The sequence below is a fragment of the Exophiala oligosperma genome (genome assembly GCF_000835515.1).
Source record: "Exophiala oligosperma strain CBS 72588 unplaced genomic scaffold supercont1.3, whole genome shotgun sequence".
In the NCBI taxonomy this organism is placed as follows: domain Eukaryota; kingdom Fungi; phylum Ascomycota; class Eurotiomycetes; order Chaetothyriales; family Herpotrichiellaceae; genus Exophiala; species Exophiala oligosperma.
Window position 1 is genome coordinate 3,520,734 of NW_015622820.1, and position 23,451 is coordinate 3,544,184.

Consider the following 23,451-nt stretch of genomic DNA (forward strand, 5'->3'; position numbering starts at 1 on the left):
GACCCCGAGGAGTCATCCGCTCAATGAACCTGTGCCACTTCCATACATTCCGCCAGCTTCCCGGCTTGACCTTCTCTCTCTCTCTCAATATTCTCTCTATCTTGCCTGCAAACCGCCTCTACAACAATTCTCCCGATGTGGCACTTCAAGACTGCCGACTAGTGCGGCTACCTCGAAGTACTGCACCGTAGTTGTATGGCAAGTTCGCTCTTTGTCCGCGATGTGTCCGCCAAATACGAGGTGTTTGAAGAAGGCAGACTGTGAAAGAGAGGGCCCTTCACATCTACCATTTGTCCGAGACTGCTCTCGACAACTTTGGGAGCATGCCATTCGTCTTCGAGGCAGCAGCCGTATATGAAAGACCGACCAAGAAACGAAAAATTACCCCGTCTGTGAACATGGCGAGGGATTTGGCGCAGGCATGTTTCGATGCTGAGGGGTCGTCTATAACCCAGCAAAATGGACTGCAAGAGAATTTTGCATTGAAGGAAAGAGGAAATGAGGGGACTACCACTACACCTGTCGTTACAAGTGATCGAGAAGAGTTGATCCAGTGTATTAAAAAGGGACAGCGGCCGACATGGGTGCCCAAGCCTGGGCTTGAGGCTCTTTGTGCTGAAGTCAATGCCGAACAAAAGGAAGTCCGTACCAAGCTGGTACAATCAAATGAGGGCATCCACCCTCCAGAGATACAAGATTCGCATGAATGGGAAAGACCGACTCCCGTATTCACTCCTTCAGTCTCTGCCACAGAATCATTGAGACAGTCCTTGTCCGCCTTACACACTGGAGATTTTCGAGATGAACAGCGTGCTCCTCCAGACTTTGGAGCTATTTCAACCCCGACAAGACCTCTTGCTGGTCATCCAGCTTCGCCCCCGTCGGCATTTTCAGATGTACACCATTTTGTGGGTACTTCGCTCTCACCTAGAGAACATACTCTGGACATCTTGAGACGATCTCGAGCACCTTCTTTAGGGAGTAGCCTATCATCAAGTTTTGTCATGCGGGTTCCAACCAGTCCGCTGGTCCACGCTGTCAACAGTCCCTCACAAGACCTTCCCCATCAAGATTCCCAATGCAACGATGGATCCAAGACTTCTAGGAGGCAAACTATGCCGCCGAACGCTTTTCAGTCCTTACGTGCATTGCCCATTGACCACTATCCGTCCGACAGTGCGCACCAACCGTCAACGTCTTATCCTCACCTCGATAGGAACATTCTTCCTCATCGACCTCGCCGCTCGCTCAGCTCATTCACGTACCAGCCGGCAAGCAGTCCCCAACTCCACTTCCCGGGAAAGTCGAGGCGTCCATCAGTGGCATCAGATTCCTCCCCTCGCCAGCGTGCATCAATGGTTGGGTCTTTCGAGGAATCTATTCTGCGAGGTCGAATGTCCACCCCTGCTTCGAAGCCTCTTGACTTTGTTGCACAAATCGGCGTGGTTGGCAGAGGCAATTGTCCGCCGAGTTTAAAGTGCCCAGCACACGTCACCGTTCCTTTCCCTGCTGTCTTCTACAACTATCCATCTGCCCATGAATTCAGGTCTATCTCAGACGACAATCCGAGTCCTTACGTTGGGACGATTGATCTGGAACATAACTTGAACCCCCCAGAACCTCCAACCCGACGGCTCCGTCGTGCTCCTGCGCCGGCCGACCCGGAAGACTCCTCGTCGAGGGATACGTCAGAAACCGGTAGCAGAAAGCCTAGCAGATCCAAAGTACCTACAGGGGGTGCCTATCGAGTGCCGCAACAGGGACAGCTGCAAATAATCATCAAGAACCCGAATAAAACCGCCGTGAAGTTATTCCTGATACCCTACGATCTCGAGGGAATGACCCAAGGAACAAAGACATTTGTTCGGCAGCGGAGCTTCTCATCAGGGCCAATCCTGGAAAATGCACTGACGGAAACCCGCGTGAATCCGTCTGCGTACGACCCTCTCAGCAACAAAGACATTCTCCGCTATCTAATCCACTTGAAGTTTTGCTCGACAGGAAAGGGTCGATTCTACCTCTATGACAATATCCGTGTTGTTTTTGCCAATCGGGTCCCTGATGGCAAGGAGAAGCTGAGAAATGAGGTGCAATTGCCTGAACCGAGGTTTAGTCCATACAAGCCAGCTGACATTGGATCACGAAGTCCGAGCCTCTCCGAGCAGAAGTTCTCGATTTCGTCGAAAGAAACGCCATATCCAGAATTTGGATCCATGGACGGCATGCTCAAACAACACGTCATTCAATCCGGCGACGTACACGACCCATCTTCCATGGGAATGTTTTACGATGCCCAGCCTCGCGAATCAGCTCTTGTAGGACTCAACATAGTCCACAGGAACGAAGAGAGGCGTGCGGAAGTTGACCAGAGCGTGTCTCCAGTTTCTGGGTTCTTGCCGTCAACATCTTCGCGAAGTTCACCTGTTCCATGGCTGGACACTAGTGGCAACCCTGTCGCGCGTGGCTTGTCCCCCGCGCCGTTGGAGGTGGGGGACGGTCTGATCTCGCGCAAGCTTCGAGAATTGAACGGTTCTGCTGCCAGGCCTTTGTGACTGGGAAAGACTGGAGGCTGGTATAGGATTCACGACTCGTCCAATCTTGTTAGGAAATTTTTAGGAGTTCAATCGCAGAGGGATTGTCGGATTATTGGGAATACCCCCTCAGCTTCAGGAGGGATTGAGGGTTCGGCGTCAAGGAAATCCTTAGGTATAGACAAATATCTTCATCTCAGTGCATGATTCTTCATTATTTTTTAAACTCGTATTTTGGTATGGATAAACTGTATTCCATACCTAAACAAATCGAAGGATTGTCGCTAGGATTCGACTGAGACAGGGTTAGCGACCTCGGGCCCTGCGGAGGACATTCCTAGCACGAGCACTTGTCAGGGTTTAGGCGCACGCCATGCATAATGCTGGGGGGGGTGAGAACACGTACAACTCCAAGGAAGCTGTACAAGTAACGAGCCTCCGTCATGAGTAGAGGCACAGCCTAGCGGATCCCAGCCAGTGACAGGCGCAGTTACAGCCTGCCCTATTGATGTGGCTGCCGCTGACGGATAGAGTGATGATCGAAGAGCGAAAGCGAGCCAACAGAAGCGCCTATTGCCCGCACTAAATTCTCCCTTGTATCCCAGTCTCCAATTCGCCGGGCGTATCTGCACCTGGCACACTGGGCATCGAGCCGGACTGTGCGTGCACATTCACTCTCACCTCGCTCGTCCTTTCCCTCAGACTGACTTTATCTCGTCCAACACGCATAACTCGAAAAAATCGTCCCTCCTCCTCGTCTTCTCGACCTCCTTCGTCCCGTAGTCGACTAGCTGACCCTCCTTCGCGACGACCCCATGCAACAATCATAGCCTTCTCGCCTCACTCCCTTCCCAACGTCGATGACCTGGGGAGTCATCCGAAACGAAGATGCACAAGATCAGCAACTTCACTGGCCAGGCTCGCCATGGCTGGGAGCGGATGACTCCAGCAGCGTTTGGTATGTCTAGGTTCCATCAGGACATGTCTACGCCGCAGCCATTGAGACGTCCTCAAGGCTCTCCAGCAATCGGTTCCCAGTCATCCGCCGACTTGACCCCGGTCAACCTATCCTTCAACGTGCCTTTTGCTTCGTACCTTACCGGCCCCGACCCAGATGATGTCCTACATTCGAGTCCTGGTGCGTTTCAAAGATGGACATTCCCGGCAGACACTCCTGATGGTACGCCGATTCATCAGCTCCCGGTCCATGTACAAAATGAAGAGAGACTGCGCTCCTTATGCACGTACATCAGTGACCAGAGTGGTGGCCGTGTACAAGCAACGGTGACTTCCTCCGAGCCCAAGGCTGGTCCTGCTTTGCATAGAAAATCACAAGGACTTGTTACGAACGTCTGTATTTCGGGAGAAGGAGAATTGGTCTACAAGATGCGGTCCAAGATTTTGAACGAGACTCCCATCATGATGGTATGACAAGACATGTAAATCCACTTGCATAGCTGACAGATTCAGCGCTCTGCGATTGTGGATATTGATCCAGGCTTGATACTCGACAACGGCGAGACTGGAGTGCGATCGAGCGTGCTCAATCACATCGATCTCTGCGCTAAGTACACAGGTAATGACTTACGCCCAAGTCTCTGGTTTTGGCCAGTACTAATGAAGTTCAGGAACGGATATCTTCCTCCTCAAGCCTAAGAATGGTGAGGCGTCTTCGGCAGGTGCATCATACGGCAATGGTGTAGATTGTGGACTCGACCAACGTTATCGAGTGAGCATCTTCGGGGACATGGAGAGTGTTGAGCATGCAAAGACCCGAGCACTGATGATGATTGATCAAATTGTAACGTTCTGAGGCCAGTCTAGTGAGCCACACAACTAACGTATATACAGCTCAAGCACAAGATCGACGTCATAAAGCTGGAGGTTACAATGCACACACTCGTCTCTGGCCGAACTGGTAAGAACATCAAGATGATCGAGTCGGCCACGAAGACAGCGATCTATTTCCCTCCGCCTTTTCCTGGGGTCTTCGGCTACGTTCCTCCACATGCTACTCGACGCGCTGCGGATGAGATCTTCATTACTGGAGAGACTCAGGAACGCATCAACCAAGCAAAGCAAAAGTTGAAAGAACTAGTAATGGGCATCAAGCTGTATTCGAAGGATGCGGTCGTCTCTGCAAGCAAGATTGACAACATATTGCTTGATCGCCTCGACAAGGTCCGCAAGATTATGGAGACTAACGGATCTCATGTCCTGTTTCCGCAGCTTGCTAGCCAGCGTGGTATCATTCGAGTCCAAGGCACCGAAGTCTTGCATGTCGAGCGAACTGTCAAGGAGATCATGGCACTTGTAAGTTTCTACCTGCTTTGTCCCCAGAGTATGGCTTTCCCAGAATGCTGACGTTGAATAGGCTGGCCAATTTTTCAGTGCATCGTGGTGGATCATGATGTCCGACCCGTCACAAGGCCCAGCTATTCGAGCGCCATCTCCTGACGACATCCGTATCATGCTGAGTGATATCTGCACCAACTCGGGCGCTGATATTAGTTTCGAAAAGTTCACCTTTACGATTAATGGGTCTGATGACGCCGTCAAAGCGGCCATGATGGTCATTAATCAAATACCTTTTGTCAAGCGAACACCATATCAGATTCGGGTCAAGATTGAACTTGCGAATGAACACAAGGAATTTGTCAGCGGCAAGAAGAACGGCAAGATCAACAAAATCATGGGCCAGAGTAAGCTTATCCCTCCCAATAGTCTGAAGCAACTAACACGTAGAAACAGGCAACGTTCAAATCATCTTCGACGGCTTCAATGAGTACAACTTTTACATCGATGTTGTGGGTAGCCAGTATGAAGCTACAAAGAATGGCTTGGATCTTGTTGAGCAGGAAATGCCGGCATCTATCTCTTTCCACGTGCCCGACCAGTATCACAAACGCATCATTGGTATTGGTGGACAGCACATCCAACGGATCATGAAGAAGTATTCCGTTTTCGTCAAATTCTCTAACGCGATGGATCGAGGCGGTGCTGGTAAAGACGATGACGACATTAAGGTTGACAATGTCATTTGTCGTACACCTGCTCGCAATGCGCAAAGTCTGGATTTAGTGAAGCAGGAGATCATGGATATGGTTGAGAAAGTTGTAAGCGATGCTGATTCCCCGACTGACGAGTCCATGTCCTTATCAGATGAATTTATTTAGGACGCCGAATTCGTCTCTGAAACTGTGGTCATAAATCGACTCTATCACAGGGAGCTCATTTCTCGACTAACCGAGATCGAGGATCTGGAAAAGAAATGGAATTGCAAGATTGACTTTCCGAATACAGAGCAAGCCAGTGATATTGTCACCATATCTGGACCAGAATACCAGGTTCCCCAAGCTGTAGATGCCTTCCTCGGTATGGTGCCCGAAAGCCACGAGATTGCTTTCCAAAAGGCAGAAGATCTCGATACATTCTTTTCTACAGCCGAATTCTACACCGACCTCCGACAAAAATTGAGAGACCAGTATGAGGTCGATGTCCATGCCAATCCGGAGCTTAGTAGCCTGCCCAAATCTGCCACAGCCTCTGTTGAGAGAATCGTTGGCCCATCCGAGGGACGACTTGTTCTTACTTACACTCGCAACAATGCTGGAGGCCTCAAAGACGCCATCGATTACCTCATATCCCAACTAGTGCCACACGGTCTCGATGCGACCACTGTCAAAGGTGCTATCCCTCGCCCGAAATCAGATTCTTTCGAGGATTCTTTGCCCTTCTTTGATTCAAAACTCCTCCAAAATGCGCCGTCCCTCCATTCGACCGATTCTCCGACACGATCGAATTTTGGTGACGGGGAACATACCCCAGTCTCTGAACGAGCCTCCCTATTTGACCGCCTACGCAAACCAGGCAGCATTTCGTCGTTCTCGTCGTTTATGAGTCGCAAGAATCAGAACAATTCTCCAGGGACATTCTTCAAGCACGCTTCCTCAAATGCCAGCAAGGCATCTTTAATTTCGATGGAAAGTCGTGAAAGCGGCTACAGAAATTTTTGGAACGACAGCGGCGTCAATCTCCCTGAAGAGGACGTATCTGCATCGTCACTTAGTGCCGGCTGGCCGTCGCGGTACGAGAACAAGTTTCCCTTTGGAACAAACAGTTCCATGTCTGGTGACAGAACCCCAAAGCATGAACACCCTCGCGCGAGCTTCGACTCTGGAAGGCCTCCGACTTCGCACTCATTCTCGTCCTATCAAGGTCCCATAGGCTCACACCATCACAATCCAATGCTTACCGGGAGCAACGGTTCAGCCAATCATTTAAATCTCCCTCTGCGCTAGAGAAATTTGTGATGCTCGAAAACAACGAATGATACCCCTTATATGGATATGGAAATCATGATTTATCTCTTCTTATGTGCAGCAAGATACGATACCCTCTATGCTACAACGAAAAGTCAAAAGGTGGAAACAAGCGGTTTTTGATGCATCGTATAGGATGCAAATCAAGCGTGTTTTGAGTATTGATTGATGTTGGTGGTTGATGGGTTGCGAGATGACCAATTTTGATGCATTCAAAGACGTTCATTACCCCCCTTGTTTTGTTTGTTTGCTTTCCTGTCTTTTGAAGATGATACCCACGTTCTCATTCCGATGATGGTTGCAACTTCTTCATTGTTGCCAGCAATGGATGGAGAAGTCATGAATGCTTCGGACGGCCCCTAAAAGAACGATATATACCCCAGAAAGCTATTTAGAGAAACGAGTACATTTACGAAACTTCCTCTGATTATAATTTCCCATTGTCCTGGTCCTTAGAATACGACTAATCACCTGTCCATACATAGCACTTACAATATAGGTAAAAATATTCCTACACATAGAGGAGAACAGGAGAATGTGGTCACGTGATATATTGCTGAGTCATCCAACCATGACGCCTCGAAAACTGGGCGGTTCGGCCAACGCAGGGGGAACTCCAGGTGCAGGCGCGACTGTGGGCGGGCGATGCGCGTCCGCCCCAAATCTCGAAAGCAAACAATACTCGCACTGTCATACTCTGTAGTATATCCCTAATTGTCACCAACTCCTCTAATAGTCATCCGCATCACTCAACCTATGTTGCTCCCACGTCCTTGGTCATGCCATTAGACGCAACTTTGCCCACTGCCAGACATGGGCGACCTCAATATCAAACTGGGTCATACGATTGTGACCCAGGATGGAAGAGAAGGGATCATTCGATATATTGGACCATTACACATCGCGGCTGGTGAATGGTTAGGTCTCGAACTTCCAGATCAATCCGGCAAAAATGATGGATCTGTTAAAGGCCAACGTTATTTCCAGTGTACCCCTGGCTATGGCATCTTCGTGCGAAAGGAGTCGGCCATTACCATCTCCAAGCTGTCCTCACAGAACCCGAGGCTCAACGGGGCTCCGACCTCTAATGGCCCCTCCACCAAACCGAGACCATCCAGCGGAGTGACGGCGGACGTTGCGAGGAAGAGGCAGAGTTTGATGAGTTCAGGCTCAGGGTCGGCCACGACATCAAGATTGTCATTAAGGGTAAGCCTATAACAATGCATACAGTAACATTTACTGATTCTCTGATCGCAGTCTCCTACCAAATCACCTACGAAGCCGACACCCTCCGTCGCCAGTTCGACCGGGTCAACTCCACGCACAGGAACTCCTGCAACAACCGCACGAACTTCCGATTCCAGTACTAGATCTAGGCTCAGTACAGCCGGAAGATCGTCAATGGCTCCGCCTAGCACGACAACACGATCGAGTTCAGTCGCGAGTCGACAGTCTTTGGCAGGCGGTGCGGTAAAACCATTGTCCACAAGACCTGCTTCGATACAGTCACGACAGTCATTGGCGGGTCCCCGGCTGTCCATGGTCTCAAAAGCAGCTCCCAAACATGACACAGTCGTCTCGCCCTCTGCATCTCATGAAAGCGTCTCGTCGCCACCCCTGCACGAAGAAAAGGAATCGGACCAGGAAGCACCACCCGATGCAGACAAGCACAAGCCTGAGCCTCCAAAAGCACAAGACCGAACATTCGAGTCTATCGCCACACGCCAACAATCTGATACTTCACTTCGAGATGCTGGTAACGCTCTGGCCGAGGATCGGTCGAGACATGCTCAAGTGATCAAAACCCTCGAAACGAAGGTTCGCAGCTTGCAGAAACAGCGCCGGGAAGACCAGGCTGAACTACAAAGCCTTCAAGACCTTAAGGCCCAAGTTGCACGGTATGAGGGTATCATTCAGACCCTGCAAAAGAAAATCAAAGCCAATCAACAAGAGATGGCAGATCTCAAGGCCAAATATGAAGATGCAGAAAGTCGGGCTCACAACGTTCCTGATCGCAGTGCCGAACATGAATCCGAACTTGAGCTGGCTACGCTTGACAAGGAGATGGCCGAAGAACGTGCCGACACCTTCGAGGCAGAGTTAGAGGCCTTGAAACTGAAGCATGAAGAACTGGAGCTCGAAGCAGAGATCCTGAGAGAAGAAAACCGGGAACTGAGTTCAGTCATGAGTCCGGAAGACAAAGCTAGTGCTGGCTGGCTTCAGATGGAGCGTGAAACCGAAAGGTTGAGGCAAGCACTGGTTATGCTGCGTGATATGTCTCAACAGAATGAAGCCGATATGAAGAGTGAAATCAAAGAACTCCACGAGACTCTCGATGAGTTGGAACATTCCTCCTCGAAGTACGAAGAGGTATCGGCCAAACTTAGCAAGTCTGAAGAAACTAATCAACACCTTCGAGAGCAGCTTGAAGCAGCCGAAGCGAATGACGATATGCTAGAGGCGATGAGTGCCGAGCGAGACCAGAATCGTAGTGAGATTGAATTGCTCAAGAGGCAAATTCAGGACTTTGAAGAGCACATCCAGGTGACTGATGAACTGGAAGCATTCCACGTGGAAGAAGAAAAACGTCTTCACTATCAACTGGATGAGAGCGAGGCAATCATCAATGACAAACAAAGGCGAAACCTCGAGCAGCAGAAGACCATTGAGGACATGGAATACACTCTAAGCAAGTTCAGGGAGATCGTCCAAGGCCTTCAGGGTGATATTGACGAACTTCGCCGGTCGCGAGAGATCAGCGAGACTGAAGCAAACGAAATGAGTAGTAAGTCACGAGCCATGATGGAGCTGAATCTCAAACTGCAAAACTCGGCGACAAAAACACAACTCAAAGCAATAGACCTGGAAATGGGCAAAATGCGGGCCGAACAAGCAAGTTTGCACCTCGAAATCTTGCAATACTTCATACCGGAAACTTTTGATGTTGACAAGAAACCTATTGCTGCCCTCTTGTGCTTCAAACGGATCAGGTCGAAGGCACATTTGAGCAAGACTATCCTGATGGACAAAATTCGAGATCGGCCCGACCTTCTCCAGGACAATGTAGTGTCCATATTTGCTGTGATGGAGAAAATGAGCTACATCGCCACCATCTGTGAGAGATTTGTGCAGTTCATGACGACTTGTTCTTTGAGTGACTTCATAAAATACTCTGCTGCACCCTTTGAACTTGAGCCTGTGGAACTAGCCGTCACTGGCTGGGTTGAAGCATTACGCCGGGATGAGCTTGCGTCTGATAGAGCCGATCATTTACAACGTATGGCTGGCATTCTTGTCGACATGGCGGAGAAATTGCTTTCCGATAGCCTCGAAACTAAAGCTATGGAGCTATTGGCAAACGCTTCCATGACCGAAATGTACACCGACAGCGTGGCACATCAAGCGCAGGTTCTCGCGAAAGCGGTGCAGGCCAGACTGGGAGGTTCGACTGCCGACGACGAAAGCGCCCTGACCTTTGAGAAGAGAGTGGATCAACTTGGTATCAAGGCTCGCACAGTCAAGTACACTTCTGGAAAACTCCTCCACACCCTCGATGATCTCCGAGCTCGTTCAATGTGCCTTGGAGAGCCAATGTGGCATTCGTTTGCGGAAGCGGAGCACGTAGCCTCGACATTATCCCAATTGACTCAGCACATTGGACATGCAGTCATGGAAGAACTCAACAAAGATGAAAGAGATGAGCCACTTTCATATGCGACACTTGTTGATGCTATGTCGAAATTTATCGACAAAGAACGACCAGCTTCCACCGTGCAAGTTGACTCGCAGGATGTGTTCGACATCTTGGCGAAGCACTTATCCGCTCTGCAAGCCACTATTGATGATCTGCACACCAAATCGGCCGACCTATCCGGAGCATTTGAATTCGAGAAGGGCCCCGCACCATGGGCTTTGCGAGCGAAAGAGGTTAAGGCGCAGAAAGTCTTGTCGCAAGACATGCAAGAGGAAATGGCTCGACTGAAATCAAGAATACAAGAACAGACCATCAGAATCAGCGAGAAGGACAGGCAGCTTGAAGAACAACAGGTCAAGGTCGAACTGCTTGAATCGAGAGCGAGAGAGACCAAGATCAAAGACGACGGCGTCAAAGCTATGAAAGAAGAGATCGAGAAACTACGAGCCGAAAGCGCGGCAGCATCCCAAAGTCTACGCCAATTGGAGGCTGACCACCGTGCCCTGCTTGAGAACCGGGAAAGCGATAAATTGGAACTGGACGCCATGAAACAAAGAGCACCCGCAGACAGTCAAGGGATCCTCACTGGTCCTGTGGATGAAACCACATCTTTGCAATTCAAGGCCGAAGTTGAACTACTCAAGACTGAGATCGTGAGTCTACAAGCGTCCGTACGATTCCTGAAGTTCGAGAACACGCAACTCAGAGTGCCAGTCGATGAAGCTGGCCTGGAAGCCATTGAGCATGGCTGGCTTGATCCAAACCAGCTGAAACCAAAACGAGGCGGAGACAAGACCATGGAGTTGCGCACCGGATCCAAGGACGTTTTAGCTAGTCTAATTCATCTGGCCAAAGCTTCGAAACCTATAAAGTTGGTTGCAAGAACTAGTTCTGATCAGGCTGATACAAGTCGAGCATCTACCTGGCGATCACAATCGACTACGACATTGTACCAAGTTCTCCAGCGGAAAGAGGAATTGGAACGGTGGAATGAAATGAAGGACGATTTGATCAAAAGAGCCAGGATCATAATGCGACCTGCAAAGCCGCAACATAGTGGCCATGGAAAGCTCTGTGGCTTCGAAGAGGGACAGGAGACTTTCTTGCCGTCGAGCGAAGGCGTGCACATTGTGCAGCATTGATATAAAGAAAGCGACAGCTGTTATCAGTTGTGCTCGGTCACGGGCAAGGATTTCCCGGGTATATTTGTTTGAGAGTTGCTCAGGCTGGGGTTACTGGACGAAGGGAGTGCTTGTTTGACAAATCCAATACCTCGAAGGGATCACTTTCTCAAGCTTATTACTTTTCGATTCGAAATTTACTTCACTTCATGTACACTGATACACATAATGAGCTTAGGGTGGACCGATGACAGCAACAGCGTGTCGTCTGTAGGTGTGGTCGTGGAAGATTTGACGTGCAACCACATCCAAACATTTCATATTCTGCCATATTTGTCTTTGGATTTGAATACGTCTTCCAACGAGTGGCTGGTGGGAAAATCCGCCACGATCGAATTGTCAGGCAGTGATTAATACAACATTGACGTGGGAGATGAAATGAAAACTGCACAGCCCTGCTCGGAAGTCTTGTTGATCAGTTTGGCCACCTAAAGGCCAAGGTGAAGCGATCTTACACCGCGCGGTACTCCGTATATATATATGCTGTTCGGAAGCCGAGAAGTTTCCGAGTAATAAAAGTGTTCCGGCTCTATTCCGTACCACGGAGCATGAAGATGCTATACATTGCCTCCCCGGAAGGATTCAGACTCTGACGATGGTACAGGAGATTACGAGGCTGAGTCCACCGACGCTTCCGTAGAGGTTCTATGAGGCCATATTTCGTACTCCGTACCAAATGGTTGAGTGGAAAACAAAAAAGGAATTCTCAGGCGCCTTGCAATATCGTCCAGCCACCACGGCGTGGGCCTGAAAGAAGGATATGCCTTGATCGACAGAGCACGAAGAAGACGTGTGCACGGTACGAGTATTATTGCGCGTATCTACTCCGTACAGGCGTTGTGAATGCAGTGCAAGGGAGTGTGATTATTGTTGCTGCCGTCAGCTCTTACGAGTACCCTCCGTACGGAGTACTTGTGTCTCATTCAAGTAGACGGCGATGGCCGTATGGAGTATTCGCGATCACAATACAATACTCGTATGGACAAGGAATAAGCTTAACCAAGACATGGATACCCCTGAAGGATCGACGTCATGTATCCGCTGATTGAGGCGTTGGTGGAGAGAATGTGTTGTGCAGTAAGGTGTAGTCACCGTACTCGAGGAGAATTTCAACCTCTGCTGGGTGTCTGTGTGCACGGGAGGACCTGGGATAGATGATGATGCTTCGAGATGAAAGGAGATCTCTCTATCTCGTATGGACAGAGGCATGCCATCATGAATCCAATATTCGATCTTGTCCTCCGTCAAGAGACAGAGCCAAGTGTGGCAGTGCTGCTTAGTGTTGGTCAAAGGGGACAAGCTCCCCACCGTCCAACGTATCGCAACCGACAAGTCCCCAGTGTTTTTTGTTGCTCAGCTTCAAGTTTCATCACCACCAGCGTTTTGAACTTCGCATTTTGTCTACGAGCCGACAACATCCTCTGTCCTTGTACTGTGTTTCCTCAACGATATTTAATACCCCGCCACCTTCTTGTCGGACTCTTCTTGGCGATCTGGGCAACTCTCGTATCTAGTTTTGACGGCTCCCCCCCAACCGCATGCGGACGTGAGCACCTGTTAGACAACCACTACCATCTTGCGTGGTATTTCTTTTCCGTTTTTCTCCTTCCTCTTCTCTTCTCTTCCCTCTGTCCTATCCTCGCCGCATCGCTGCCTCTGCTTAGCTTAGGCCCGCTGGCGAATGGGTACGTATAATATCCTTGCCCTCGACCTCGAACCCCACGGCCATACACACTGATTGCACTCTCCGCCTTCAAAAGACCGTCCTTGTCAAACCTTTGCCTGGTCTGCTTGTCCTCTCACCGCGTCACTGTTTTGGCTTGATATCATTGAGACTGACCATTTTGGACGTCGCCATGACGGCGATGTCTGCCAATCCTACAGCTGCTAGCAAGATTCGAAGTACCTTCTTGAGGACACTCACTGGCGAGCGTGACCGACATCGAGAGAACCACTCTTCCATGCCTGCGACCACCGACGATGGCGGCCTGAATGGCCGGGCCGTCGAGCCTGACGAGCGGACGGGTTTGTTGAATAGGTGGACGTCCACAGACTCGGGAACACCATACCACAAACATGAAAACAGGGCCGTCCGATATCCTTTCCTCGTCCTCCATTTGACATGGGAGGTGCTCAAAACAAACTACGTCAATGTTCTCCTGGTTTTCGTCCCCTTGGGTATCATAGCGGGACTGGCAGAATGGTCGCCTGTCCTGCAGTTCGTGCTCAACTTCATCGCCATCATACCCCTGGCCAGTCTGCTCGCTTTTGCGACGGAGGAACTTGCCATCCCGTTGGGTCAAACTATTGGTGGACTGCTGAATGCTACCTTTGGAAATGCCGTCGAGCTCATCGTATGTCGAAATCTCCCCTTTTGCACAACTAGACCAATGAGGTTTGCAAGGTCTAACCGTGAGTTTTACAGGTCAGCATCATCGCATTACAAAAGGGCTACATCCGTATCGTCCAGGCAAGTATGCTGGGCAGCATTTTGTCCAATATTCTGTTGGTTCTGGGATGCTGCTTCTTTGTCGGCGGCCTACGATACAAGGAACAAACATTCAATTCGACCGTGGCATCGACAATGTCGTCGCTCATGACGGTCGCGACAAGTTCGCTGATCATTCCTGCCACACTCTACGCCGTGATGTCGGAAAACAAGTCCCAGGATGACAACATCATGATCCTCTCTCGAGGCACGTCGATCATTTTGCTCTTCATTTACGTCGCGTATCTATACTTCCAACTCAAGTCACATGCCGACATGTTCGACGATACAGAAGCTCAAGAGGGCGATGAGGAAGAAGCTGAGCTGTTGGGTCCGTGGGCGGCTGCCGTGGTTTTGATCTTTGTGACGCTCCTGGTCGCGGTTTGTGCCGAGTACCTTGTCGGCAGCATCGATGCAATTGTCGAAAAGGCCAACATCAGCAGGACCTTCATCGGTTTGATTTTGATCCCCATTGTGGGTAACGCAGCGGAACACGTCACAGCTGTCATTGTCGCATGGAAAAACAAGATGGATCTGGCTATTGGCGTGGCTATCGGTTCAAGTCTCCAGATTGCCATCTTCGTCACTCCATTCCTGGTCGTCTTGGGTTGGATCATGGGTCAGCCGATGACCCTACACTTTGAGACCTTCGAAACTGTGTCGTTCTTCTTGGCCAGTCTTGTCGTGGTTCTTCTGATCCAAGATGGCAAATCCAACTATCTGGAGGGACTGCTGTGTCTGGGCATGTACATCATCATTGCTCTGGCATTCTATGTCCTACCTGATGATGTAGGTAGTGGATTGGGAAATCTTTTCCATGGCTGAAGTGCCTGATTGAAGATCCATGCGTTAGCGGCAGAATAGTTGAGACCAAAGTGTCTGTCAATCGAAGAAACATACCGTTTCTATTTTGTATTACTGATTGGGTTTTGGTAGTGGAAAGGTATGAAAATGATCAAGCAGAAAGATGGGAAAGACAGAAGAATATCACACCAAGGTGAATTGGACTGGAGAGTTCATTGTATGGAATACAAGGCACAACAGGGCTGGATATGATTGCTGTTTGGGGAAAACATCCTTGTCTTTTTTAGTCCAAGATACCCGCGAGGACTCTACAGGAGTTTGTACTGATCGGAAACGAAAGTACGCGCAAGTCAATTTTCTACAGATCGCAGTACTCGTAGTCGTTGATTGTACGGAACAGTCGTGCCTCAACTCTAGAACACGGCTATGTCGATAGCTACAGAAGAGTATATGGCGTAGTGGCGTCAAAACTTCGGTCAAGCATTCGAACTGAGGAGTGTAATACCACGTGACGTATTTCTCGACACTCGTATCTTGCGTCGGTCTTTGAGCTTTACAAGAAATCCATGACTCTCCAATGCGTCTTGTGAAACTCGTTTCAAGACATCACACACAGAGCCCACCATGCCGCCCCGATTACATCTCTTCACCTCCCGGTCGGTGACGTTGAGACCGAAGACCTCGGCGCCGCCCAAATCCTTCGCTCGAGCGGCCCTGCAACGACGGACGGCAAGCGATGATGCGTCGAAGAAACCCGCAACCACCCCAGTCGGCCCCGACACGCAAGGTCCAACGGTGGACCAGTTGCCACACGTAACGGAGGAGCAAGCGGCGTTGGACAAGTCTATGGGAGAAAACCCGCCAGATATCGAGCAGGGAACACCAGTCCAGGAGGTAAGAGAGTATATTCTTCCGAGAGAGCGTATACGGTACCACCGGTTCGAGCGTGCAGCAGCGACTGACCCGGAGAAAATTTATGGTCATAGATCCTGAAAAGAGACAAAGACGCACAAGAAAAGGCCCCAAAGGTTTTGAAGGACGACTTGAAAAGAACCTCGCCGCCCGGTACACGGTCATACTCGACTGCGGTGGAGAGACCGTTGCCGTCACAGCACAACCCGAGGGTCGAGTTTCGCGACATGCAAGTCGTCGGCCTGGATTACCCTGACGCCGGGTTCGGTCATAAATTTGTTTTACCCGACATTCAAGCCATGACGAAGTTGGACAATTTTCGAAAGCGATACGACCCGGTAGTCGACCAAGTCACGAAGAGTATCATGAGGCACGGGAAGTTGAGTAAAGCGCAATCTGTATGTTGTGGCCATCTCTTTTTTCTTTGGATCGTTTGGCACTTTGTCTTTTTTGTGCTCCCTACTGGCGAAACACTGCTAACCGAGTAATTGCCACAGAACATGACCACCATTCTCGACATTTTACGGACTGCTCCTGTCCCCTCTGCCGCCGGGAACGAACAGAGCAGTACCGGCACCGAACGATCCTTGGTGTCTACCGTGCCCCGTGAAGCGCTCCCTCTCGAACCGATAAAGTACCTCACGGCAGCAATCGACTCGGTGGCACCACTCATCAAGATCCGACAACAAAAAGGCATCATGGGTGGTGGCGCGAGTTTGCCCCTTCCCGTACCGTTGGGTCTACGACAGAGGAGACGGACGGCGATACAATGGATCCTCTCGGCCGCGGAGAGCAGAAGAGAACTCACTTTGGCCGAGCGAGTTGCCAAAGAAATCATCAATGTCGCCGAGGGTAGAAGTTCTGCGTGGGAGAAGAGACAGAGAGTACACAGGCTCGCCATCAGTGCAAGGGCCAACATCAGAATTGCCGCTGGTGGGAGAAGAATCAAGAAGAAGGCAGGTTCACGTTAGGCCCGTTTGGATACTGTGGGGGTTTGGTTCTGAGTATGATATTGAGTGATCATGTCATGGTCGTTCAATGGTTATCACCGACTTGACAATCATTGATTTGACGTGCAGGGGGGGGATTTGAAGGTTGCCTTATTATGACAAAAGAACACCAATGGAGCGCGAGAGAGAGACCCATGGAGGACTCTGGCTTGAAAGACCAATATTGTATTATACATGATTACCAAAAATATAAAAATCGAAAACCATGTACTTGCTTGTGATGCGTAAGCACTTCTTCAGCGTTTCGTCAAAGTACATCTACAGTACGTCCCGTGTCACCGGGTTTCTATCCTACTACTCTGTAGGTATGTAGTCATTCTGTTCCCCTTATTACTCACCTCGAATCGGTTTTTTTAGCAGTTCGGCGACTTTGCGCGGCACTCTGGCGAGATGACGCGGATGGTTGTTGATCTTGTGAAATTTGGCCGATTGGGGTTGTTGAAGTCTCGTTTTTGCGGTACCGATGAAATATTGTCATTTTGACTGAGTCGGAAAAGGGGGGGAGGGGGGGTGAAGAAGAAACTACTTTTCTCCTCACCGGAATTTTGTACGTACGTTCAGTACTCAGTATGTTATGACACGAACGACGTCGAGAGGTTTTTGGATCTCATACCGGACTATACAGAGCATTTGTTCTTCCCGCAAACTTTGCGTCACACACACACACACACACACACACACACACACCTCCTCTCCGCCCTTCTGCTGTTTCTCCTCATCTCACTTTTTATTTCCCCAAAAGAAACAGGTGGTTTTACGGAGTTTGACCAAGATGATCGGGATTTCTCCATCCCACTCGAAAAAAAAAGACTTTCCACCACCACCACCTCTTTTGACGAGTATAACCGAGGATAAATGAAGATGTCACATTTCTCTTCGTTTTTTTTTCCCTCTCGGGAGGGGGGGTTTGCGGGTGGGTGGCTCTACCAAGGAGAGAGGAGGCACGTAAAAAGTCGCTTGACATCCGTTCGTCAGAAAGGAGGGGGGGGAAAAAAAGATGATGTGTAGTGTTAAAACAGTCAAAAAAGGTAAAGGATACTTGAGTATGTAAAACTTTGGTGTTGACTACCACCGGTTGATCTATATCAACGGAGCCGCCTTCGTCTGTTGACAAGACTTTTTTGTGACATCTATATATCTACATTCTTGTTTCCACCCCTTCCCCCCCCCTCCCCCCTTTGGAACACACAGCCTCACGCTGGATACTCATCAACTTGGACAACCGATTTGATCAAAAGTGATCAACCCTTGTCGAGACATTACTGTTGCTGTCACCCACCTACCTAGGTGTCGACATCGCCCCCCCTCCCAGAAAAAAGGTCCAAAATGTCAAACACAAAGATCGTTCGTGTCCCACACCTGGGTGGAATCGACGCAGCTTACCAGATGCCTTTTCCCTACGACCCTTCCAAGCCCACATTGGTCTTGGTCAACAGTTTTACCACATCGTCGGAGTTGTACCGACAACAGTACGCCAACAAATCCCTGACCGACAAGATGAACCTCTTGGCCATTGAATTGTTGGGTCACGGTCAAACCAGGACGAGGTCCGAAAATTTCACCTACTGGGACACCGCCATCATGAACCTCCAGGTCATGGAGGCACTCGGTGTACCCAAAGCCTTCGTGTTGGGCACCAGCCAAGGTGGTTGGATCACCGTTCGAATGGCACTCTTGTCACCTGAAAAGGTAAGTACTTACCTGTCACCCTCCCAATCACCCATCTACCTTTTTTTTTCTCCTTTTCTTTTTCTTTCCTTCCACGACACCTTTTTTTTTGTCTCATTTCTCCTCACACTCTCACTCACCCCCCCCCCTTTTCCTGTCGTCTCAGATTTCCGGTATCATACCTCTGGGTACCTCGATGGATTACGAATCGGAACGGACACGGAAATTGGGATGCTGGGACGGTTTCGCCGCCTGCACCGGACCGATCGAGGATTGGACCTCGAACGAACCCACCCCGGATTTCCAACCGGACCGGTCGTACTGCGACTTCTTGATCGACGTGGGCTTCGGGAAGACCTGCCCCGACGAGACCCGGGAATTCTGGAGGAAGACGATCCGGGCAAACTACCGAGGCGACGACGGGAGACGTCGGGCCCGCATGGCCGCCATCAACCTCCGCGAGAGGGACGGACTCCACGGGAGGTTGTTCGACGTCCGTTGCCCCGTCATGTGGTTGCACGGCACCGACGACGCCGTCTACTCGGTGGCCAACGCCGAACAGGAGATCCAAATGTTTGTCAACTCCCCCTCCACCCAGCTGGTCACCGTCCCCGGCGGCGCCCACTTCCTGTCGGCCTCGCACCCCAAGGAGGTGGACGAGGCTCTGATCGAGTTTGTCGGCAAGTACGCTTGAGACGACGACGACGACGACGACGACACCACGTGTCCATCAATTGAAAAGAAAAAAAAGAAAAAAAATGTGCCCGGGGAAAGAAGAGAAGAAAAGTAAGAAGCAAATGTGCCCGGGGGAAAAAACGACAATGACAACGACAAATGACAATCAGCAAACAACAACGACAAGTTTGCTCCATCCTCACAAGTCATTTTTTACCTGTGTAGTCTATTTCAAGTTGAAACTCACCTATCAAACATGTCAAATTCAATTACTGGTGTACACTGACACAACACCATCATACATCCTTGACTAGAAGTAGGCCCATACGACTCGGTACTCTCTCGACTCCATAGTAGGCTAGAGTTCTCCTTTTCAAACATGAACAAAAGGAGGGAAATAGGCATGAAGAATAAGTTTGAGAATTCTTCCATGAATATTTTCATAAATCCCCTTCGTTCCGATATTCCACGTCGATTCACCTCATCAATCTCAATTGCCTGACTCGAATTCCAATGTTCAATCCATACAGTCTTTGTCATTTCCCAACTCCCTTTTCGTCGAATTGCATCAGTCATACTCCTCCAAAGTACAAGTTTCCAAACATCTCTCTCTCTCTCTCTCTCTCTCTCTCCACACATACAAATACGCATATGTACATGCCCATCGAGACATGACGACTCTGAGTCCCCATCGGCACATACCAAATCAGCCAACAAGTATTAAACAACTTCCCATGATTTCGCCCGTATTTCACCAAGTCAACTGGATGATGATCCTGACGATGAAGGTGCTCCAAGATGAAATTGATTCCATCTCTCAACCAACATGTCATAACTTTCTTCCGGAATGGCACCTTCACCAAAGCCGACAACCTCACCGGCAGCAGCGAGACCAACAGCGGGTGAAGAAACACTCCCCTCAAACTGAGCACCGGCATCTTTGAACATCTTTTCAATATTATTCGACGACATTAGTTGAAGTTGACGTATTTTGAGACGTAAAACACGCAACATGCTCTCGGCGGAAACAGACCGGCGGGATAGACTGTGCAATGCAACGGCCAGCTTCACAAATGACGCCTTGCGCTCGGCAGCTTCGAGATCGTTCATGACAACAGATAGGGCCGCGTTGACTGGTTGGAGAAAGCTGATGGGAATGTGATCGACCCCCCAATAGACAGATTGGAGATGGACAAGGTCGGCTACGGCCAGGGCAGAAGTCATATGCTGTGCTCGGACAACAGGGACGAGAAGAGAGACTGTTGCGTCGTCATCTTCATCGTCGGCCTGCAGCGTGAAGATCAGCTCCGACAAGACCAACACCGCCCAGTGGTACTGGGCGTGCACACTCAGGGTATGGGGCGCCCTGACTCCGTTGACTTGCACGCAGTCGGAGAGACTGTCGTACCAAGATATCAAGTCCCGATGGAGTTCCTCGAGTCTATCGAGGGTGTTGGAAGCTGAATTCGCATTGTCATCGACGAAAAGATATTGGCTGATATTGTAACAAATCTCGTACAAAGTGCTCGTGTGATGTAGATGACAGCTGGGATGGGCATGGACAGGAGGTTGATCGCGAGGATACGGTAACCAGACCTCGCCCAACTCACCCTGGCAAAGAGGCGGTTTGTCGGTCGTCGGCGGCCCCATCATGGGTCGCTTTTGAAGAGCAAACGTAGCGGCTGTGGTGGAGACGAATGCGGCCCAACTGGTATATCCCAAAAGCCGCTTAGCACCAGACTCTCTTTCTTTCCCGCGCCTTGTTCGGGGCTTTTGGGACCGACCAGGTTTATCGAATTGTTTCAGATGGTGGATCATTTCCTGCATGATCGAAACGGCGAGCTTGTCCGTACCACGGTTGTCCAAGCTATATCTCGATTAGGGGCCAAACGCTCTGCAAGCGAGGCAGGGAAAGACATCTAAGCTTACAACATCCATTGGACGGCCAGGAACTGTATGGACGGTAACGACCTCTTCTGAGTGGACGCCTCTGCATGTCTCTTGGCTTCCTCGTAAAACAGATCCTGCAAGGGCTTCTCGATCGACGGGGTGGAATTGTCCTCGTCGGGAACGTCGTAGTCGAACTGGGATGTTCTTCGTCAGTGATCACGTGCACATGATTGGGTTTGCCACTCACGCAAGCATCTGCCAGGATCATGTTCACCAACGTCGCAGTACACACACCACCATTCTCTTCACCAGACTGCATGGCCGCGATGAATATGTCACGATCGATGAAGGGATAACACCAGTGGCGCCACGTGAACCAGAGTGATACGAGATGCGACACGAGCCAGTCGTCGTCCGTCACCGCGGTCCAGGGTTTGGCTGGTACCTTGAACATGGGTGTACTCAGCCCCAATGTGGTTCTTGAGAAGCGGCTCGCTGAAGACTGTGGCGATTGTTGGCGGGTGGAAGACTTGCTGCGAGACTCATCCTCGTCGACGTGAGGAAAGTTGGTCGCAAGATAGTTGGACACCTCCTCATTCGACGTAGTTGTCCTGATCATGCCAATGAGGTCTTCCACCTGACCACTGTCACCAGTCCGAATTGCCTCCATCAAGTCGGGGAGCAGTCTCTGGTGAGACTCCAATTCTTCGACCTTTCGCTTCCATGCCATTTTCCTGCGGCCATCTTCTGCCACCTCGCGTATACAGTCCGTCCTTTTCGCTACACATGCCGTACAGGGAGTATTGTCATCACACTATTGACAACCATGAATTCGTAAGCTTTGTTTTCCTTCGAGACGTTGACATTGGCTGGGAAATAATTGGTCGCGTAAGAGGGCTTATTGGGAGTGGGTGACACAGCCCGACGGGAAGCCCAGGCGCCAGAGGAAAGAGCAGGGCGGCCTGCTTATACGTATAAGCTACAGATGGGGCTCCCAGTCAGACTGTGTCGTGTACGTGTACTGCTCAAGAAATCATGGGAGCAAGATCAAAAGGTACGTACCTTTGTGCGTCGTTTCCGACAGGCTCTGCAGGCTGTTGTAATGTTCCGTCGCTGTTTGGAGGGTGATGGAAGCATGCTCGGGCTGGGGATTACAGCGGGGTACATGGGAGCCGCTGGTGCTAAAGGCCGGGGGTGTTTTTGCGACATTTTTGCGGATAAAGATCGAGGGTTGGCTTGGGGCTTGGTTTTTGAGAGATCACCTACGCGGTCAGTCCCTCGAGTTGTTGGAAGGCACATTCAAGGACTAGTCGAGAACTAAGTTTTCGTTCCGATGTACACGATACAGCCATTTGGTTCCAGTAGGTTGCGGTTGAAATCTGATATTGACCTTTTGTGCCAATAGAGACATTTGAGAGCCGGAAGAAATAAAGATAAAAACCTACGTGAGAAGAGATCGTTCGAGGGTAGCAGGACAGCCAACCAGACAATGGAAATCCTTTCCAGTCCTTCGATCACATTCAAATGTTTTTTGGTCAAGAATGTGGCTGATAGAAAGATCCAACCATATGGGGCGGGCCGGGCGCAGTGGATCAGAAGCTGGATAAAGAAACCCAGGTCGCATTTGCAGTTCCTTCAAATGGAGCGAGCGCTGGATGTATGTTTGGCCTTTGTCGCGGGGCGGATTTTGATATTGCACTTTGGCGTGCTGCCGGGACAGACTGTGGGCAGAGTTTAGGAGCGGTTGAGGGAGATTCCAGAAAGGGAAAAGGAGGTTTCCACGGACGCTGATTCGCAGCGTGGAATCTGACCTTGCCTTTTTGACACGAAAAGTGGAATAAAGATAATGTGGCAGCTTCTGGGCGGTTCGACCTGGGTTCAGATGTATCCCGGGGGGGAGGAGAAAAGATGAGGTGAAAGAAAGGTGAGCGCCGTACCGAGTTTGAATCAATCGAAGGACATTCGAGGATGCGAATGAAGAAAAAACCACGTTACCTTTCAATCGACTCTGCGGTATTCTCTCGATTCTCATATGAGTCCAAGCCATGCCAGTTGCGGTCCAGCGGAAAATAATTCCGTCAGAGTCTCGTGCTGTAATTGGACACCTCGGCAAGAATCTCAGCCAACTGGGAATTTAATCCGGTACTGTAGGTAATAAGATAACCGGTACTGGTATGTAACACTCCAGTCAATGTCCATACCTAGGTAGGTATTCTAGAGACATGGAGCGGCCAAGATTGCGACCAGCGAAATTGACAGCGAGATGGTTCTCCGAG

At 50.1% G+C, this 23,451-nt stretch overlaps 6 protein-coding genes across 7 annotated transcripts; 5 read left to right on the forward strand and 1 right to left on the reverse strand.

The window, feature by feature from the left end:
* The first annotated feature begins 28 nt into the window (after window positions 1–28).
* On the forward strand, window positions 29–2,757 carry PV06_03994 (uncharacterized protein). Its single transcript, XM_016404828.1, has one exon. The coding sequence runs from the start codon at window positions 324–326 to the stop codon at window positions 2,550–2,552; it is 2,229 nt and encodes a 742-aa protein (XP_016265833.1). The 5' UTR covers window positions 29–323; the 3' UTR covers window positions 2,553–2,757.
* A 380-nt stretch (window positions 2,758–3,137) lies between these two features.
* On the forward strand, window positions 3,138–7,270 carry PV06_03995 (uncharacterized protein). Its single transcript, XM_016404829.1, has 7 exons — window positions 3,138–3,956; window positions 4,002–4,107; window positions 4,160–4,332; window positions 4,383–4,844; window positions 4,906–5,233; window positions 5,283–5,647; window positions 5,708–7,270. Exons 1-7 carry the CDS (start codon window positions 3,420–3,422, stop codon window positions 6,830–6,832), a joined length of 3,096 nt encoding a protein of 1,031 aa, XP_016265834.1. The 5' UTR covers window positions 3,138–3,419; the 3' UTR covers window positions 6,833–7,270.
* A 286-nt stretch (window positions 7,271–7,556) lies between these two features.
* On the forward strand, window positions 7,557–12,040 carry PV06_03996 (uncharacterized protein). The gene is made up of 2 exons (XM_016404830.1): window positions 7,557–8,059; window positions 8,111–12,040. The coding sequence occupies exons 1-2, from the start codon at window positions 7,667–7,669 to the stop codon at window positions 11,687–11,689; spliced, it is 3,972 nt and encodes a 1,323-aa protein (XP_016265835.1). The 5' UTR covers window positions 7,557–7,666; the 3' UTR covers window positions 11,690–12,040.
* A 1,061-nt stretch (window positions 12,041–13,101) lies between these two features.
* Window positions 13,102–15,514, forward strand: PV06_03997 (calcium/proton exchanger). Its single transcript, XM_016404831.1, has 3 exons — window positions 13,102–13,413; window positions 13,613–14,082; window positions 14,154–15,514. The coding sequence occupies exons 1-3, from the start codon at window positions 13,410–13,412 to the stop codon at window positions 15,039–15,041; spliced, it is 1,362 nt and encodes a 453-aa protein (XP_016265836.1). The 5' UTR covers window positions 13,102–13,409; the 3' UTR covers window positions 15,042–15,514.
* A 32-nt stretch (window positions 15,515–15,546) lies between these two features.
* On the forward strand, window positions 15,547–17,167 carry PV06_03998 (uncharacterized protein). The gene is made up of 3 exons (XM_016404832.1): window positions 15,547–15,914; window positions 16,007–16,330; window positions 16,430–17,167. Exons 1-3 carry the CDS (start codon window positions 15,645–15,647, stop codon window positions 16,901–16,903), a joined length of 1,068 nt encoding a protein of 355 aa, XP_016265837.1. The 5' UTR covers window positions 15,547–15,644; the 3' UTR covers window positions 16,904–17,167.
* Window positions 17,168–19,471: 2,304 nt separating this feature from the next.
* On the reverse strand, window positions 19,472–23,144 carry PV06_03999. Of its 2 annotated transcripts, none has more exons than XM_016404833.1 (4): window positions 22,238–23,144; window positions 21,423–21,989; window positions 21,215–21,369; window positions 19,472–21,152 (listed from the first exon to the last, which is right to left on the reverse strand). In XM_016404833.1, the coding sequence occupies exons 1-4, from the start codon at window positions 22,472–22,474 to the stop codon at window positions 20,045–20,047; spliced, it is 2,067 nt and encodes a 688-aa protein (XP_016265838.1). In that variant the 5' UTR covers window positions 22,475–23,144; the 3' UTR covers window positions 19,472–20,044. The 2 variants fall into 2 exon arrangements, with proteins under 2 accessions (XP_016265838.1, XP_016265839.1); XM_016404834.1 differs by having other exon boundaries at window positions 21,423–22,154.
* Window positions 23,145–23,451: the final 307 nt, after the last annotated feature.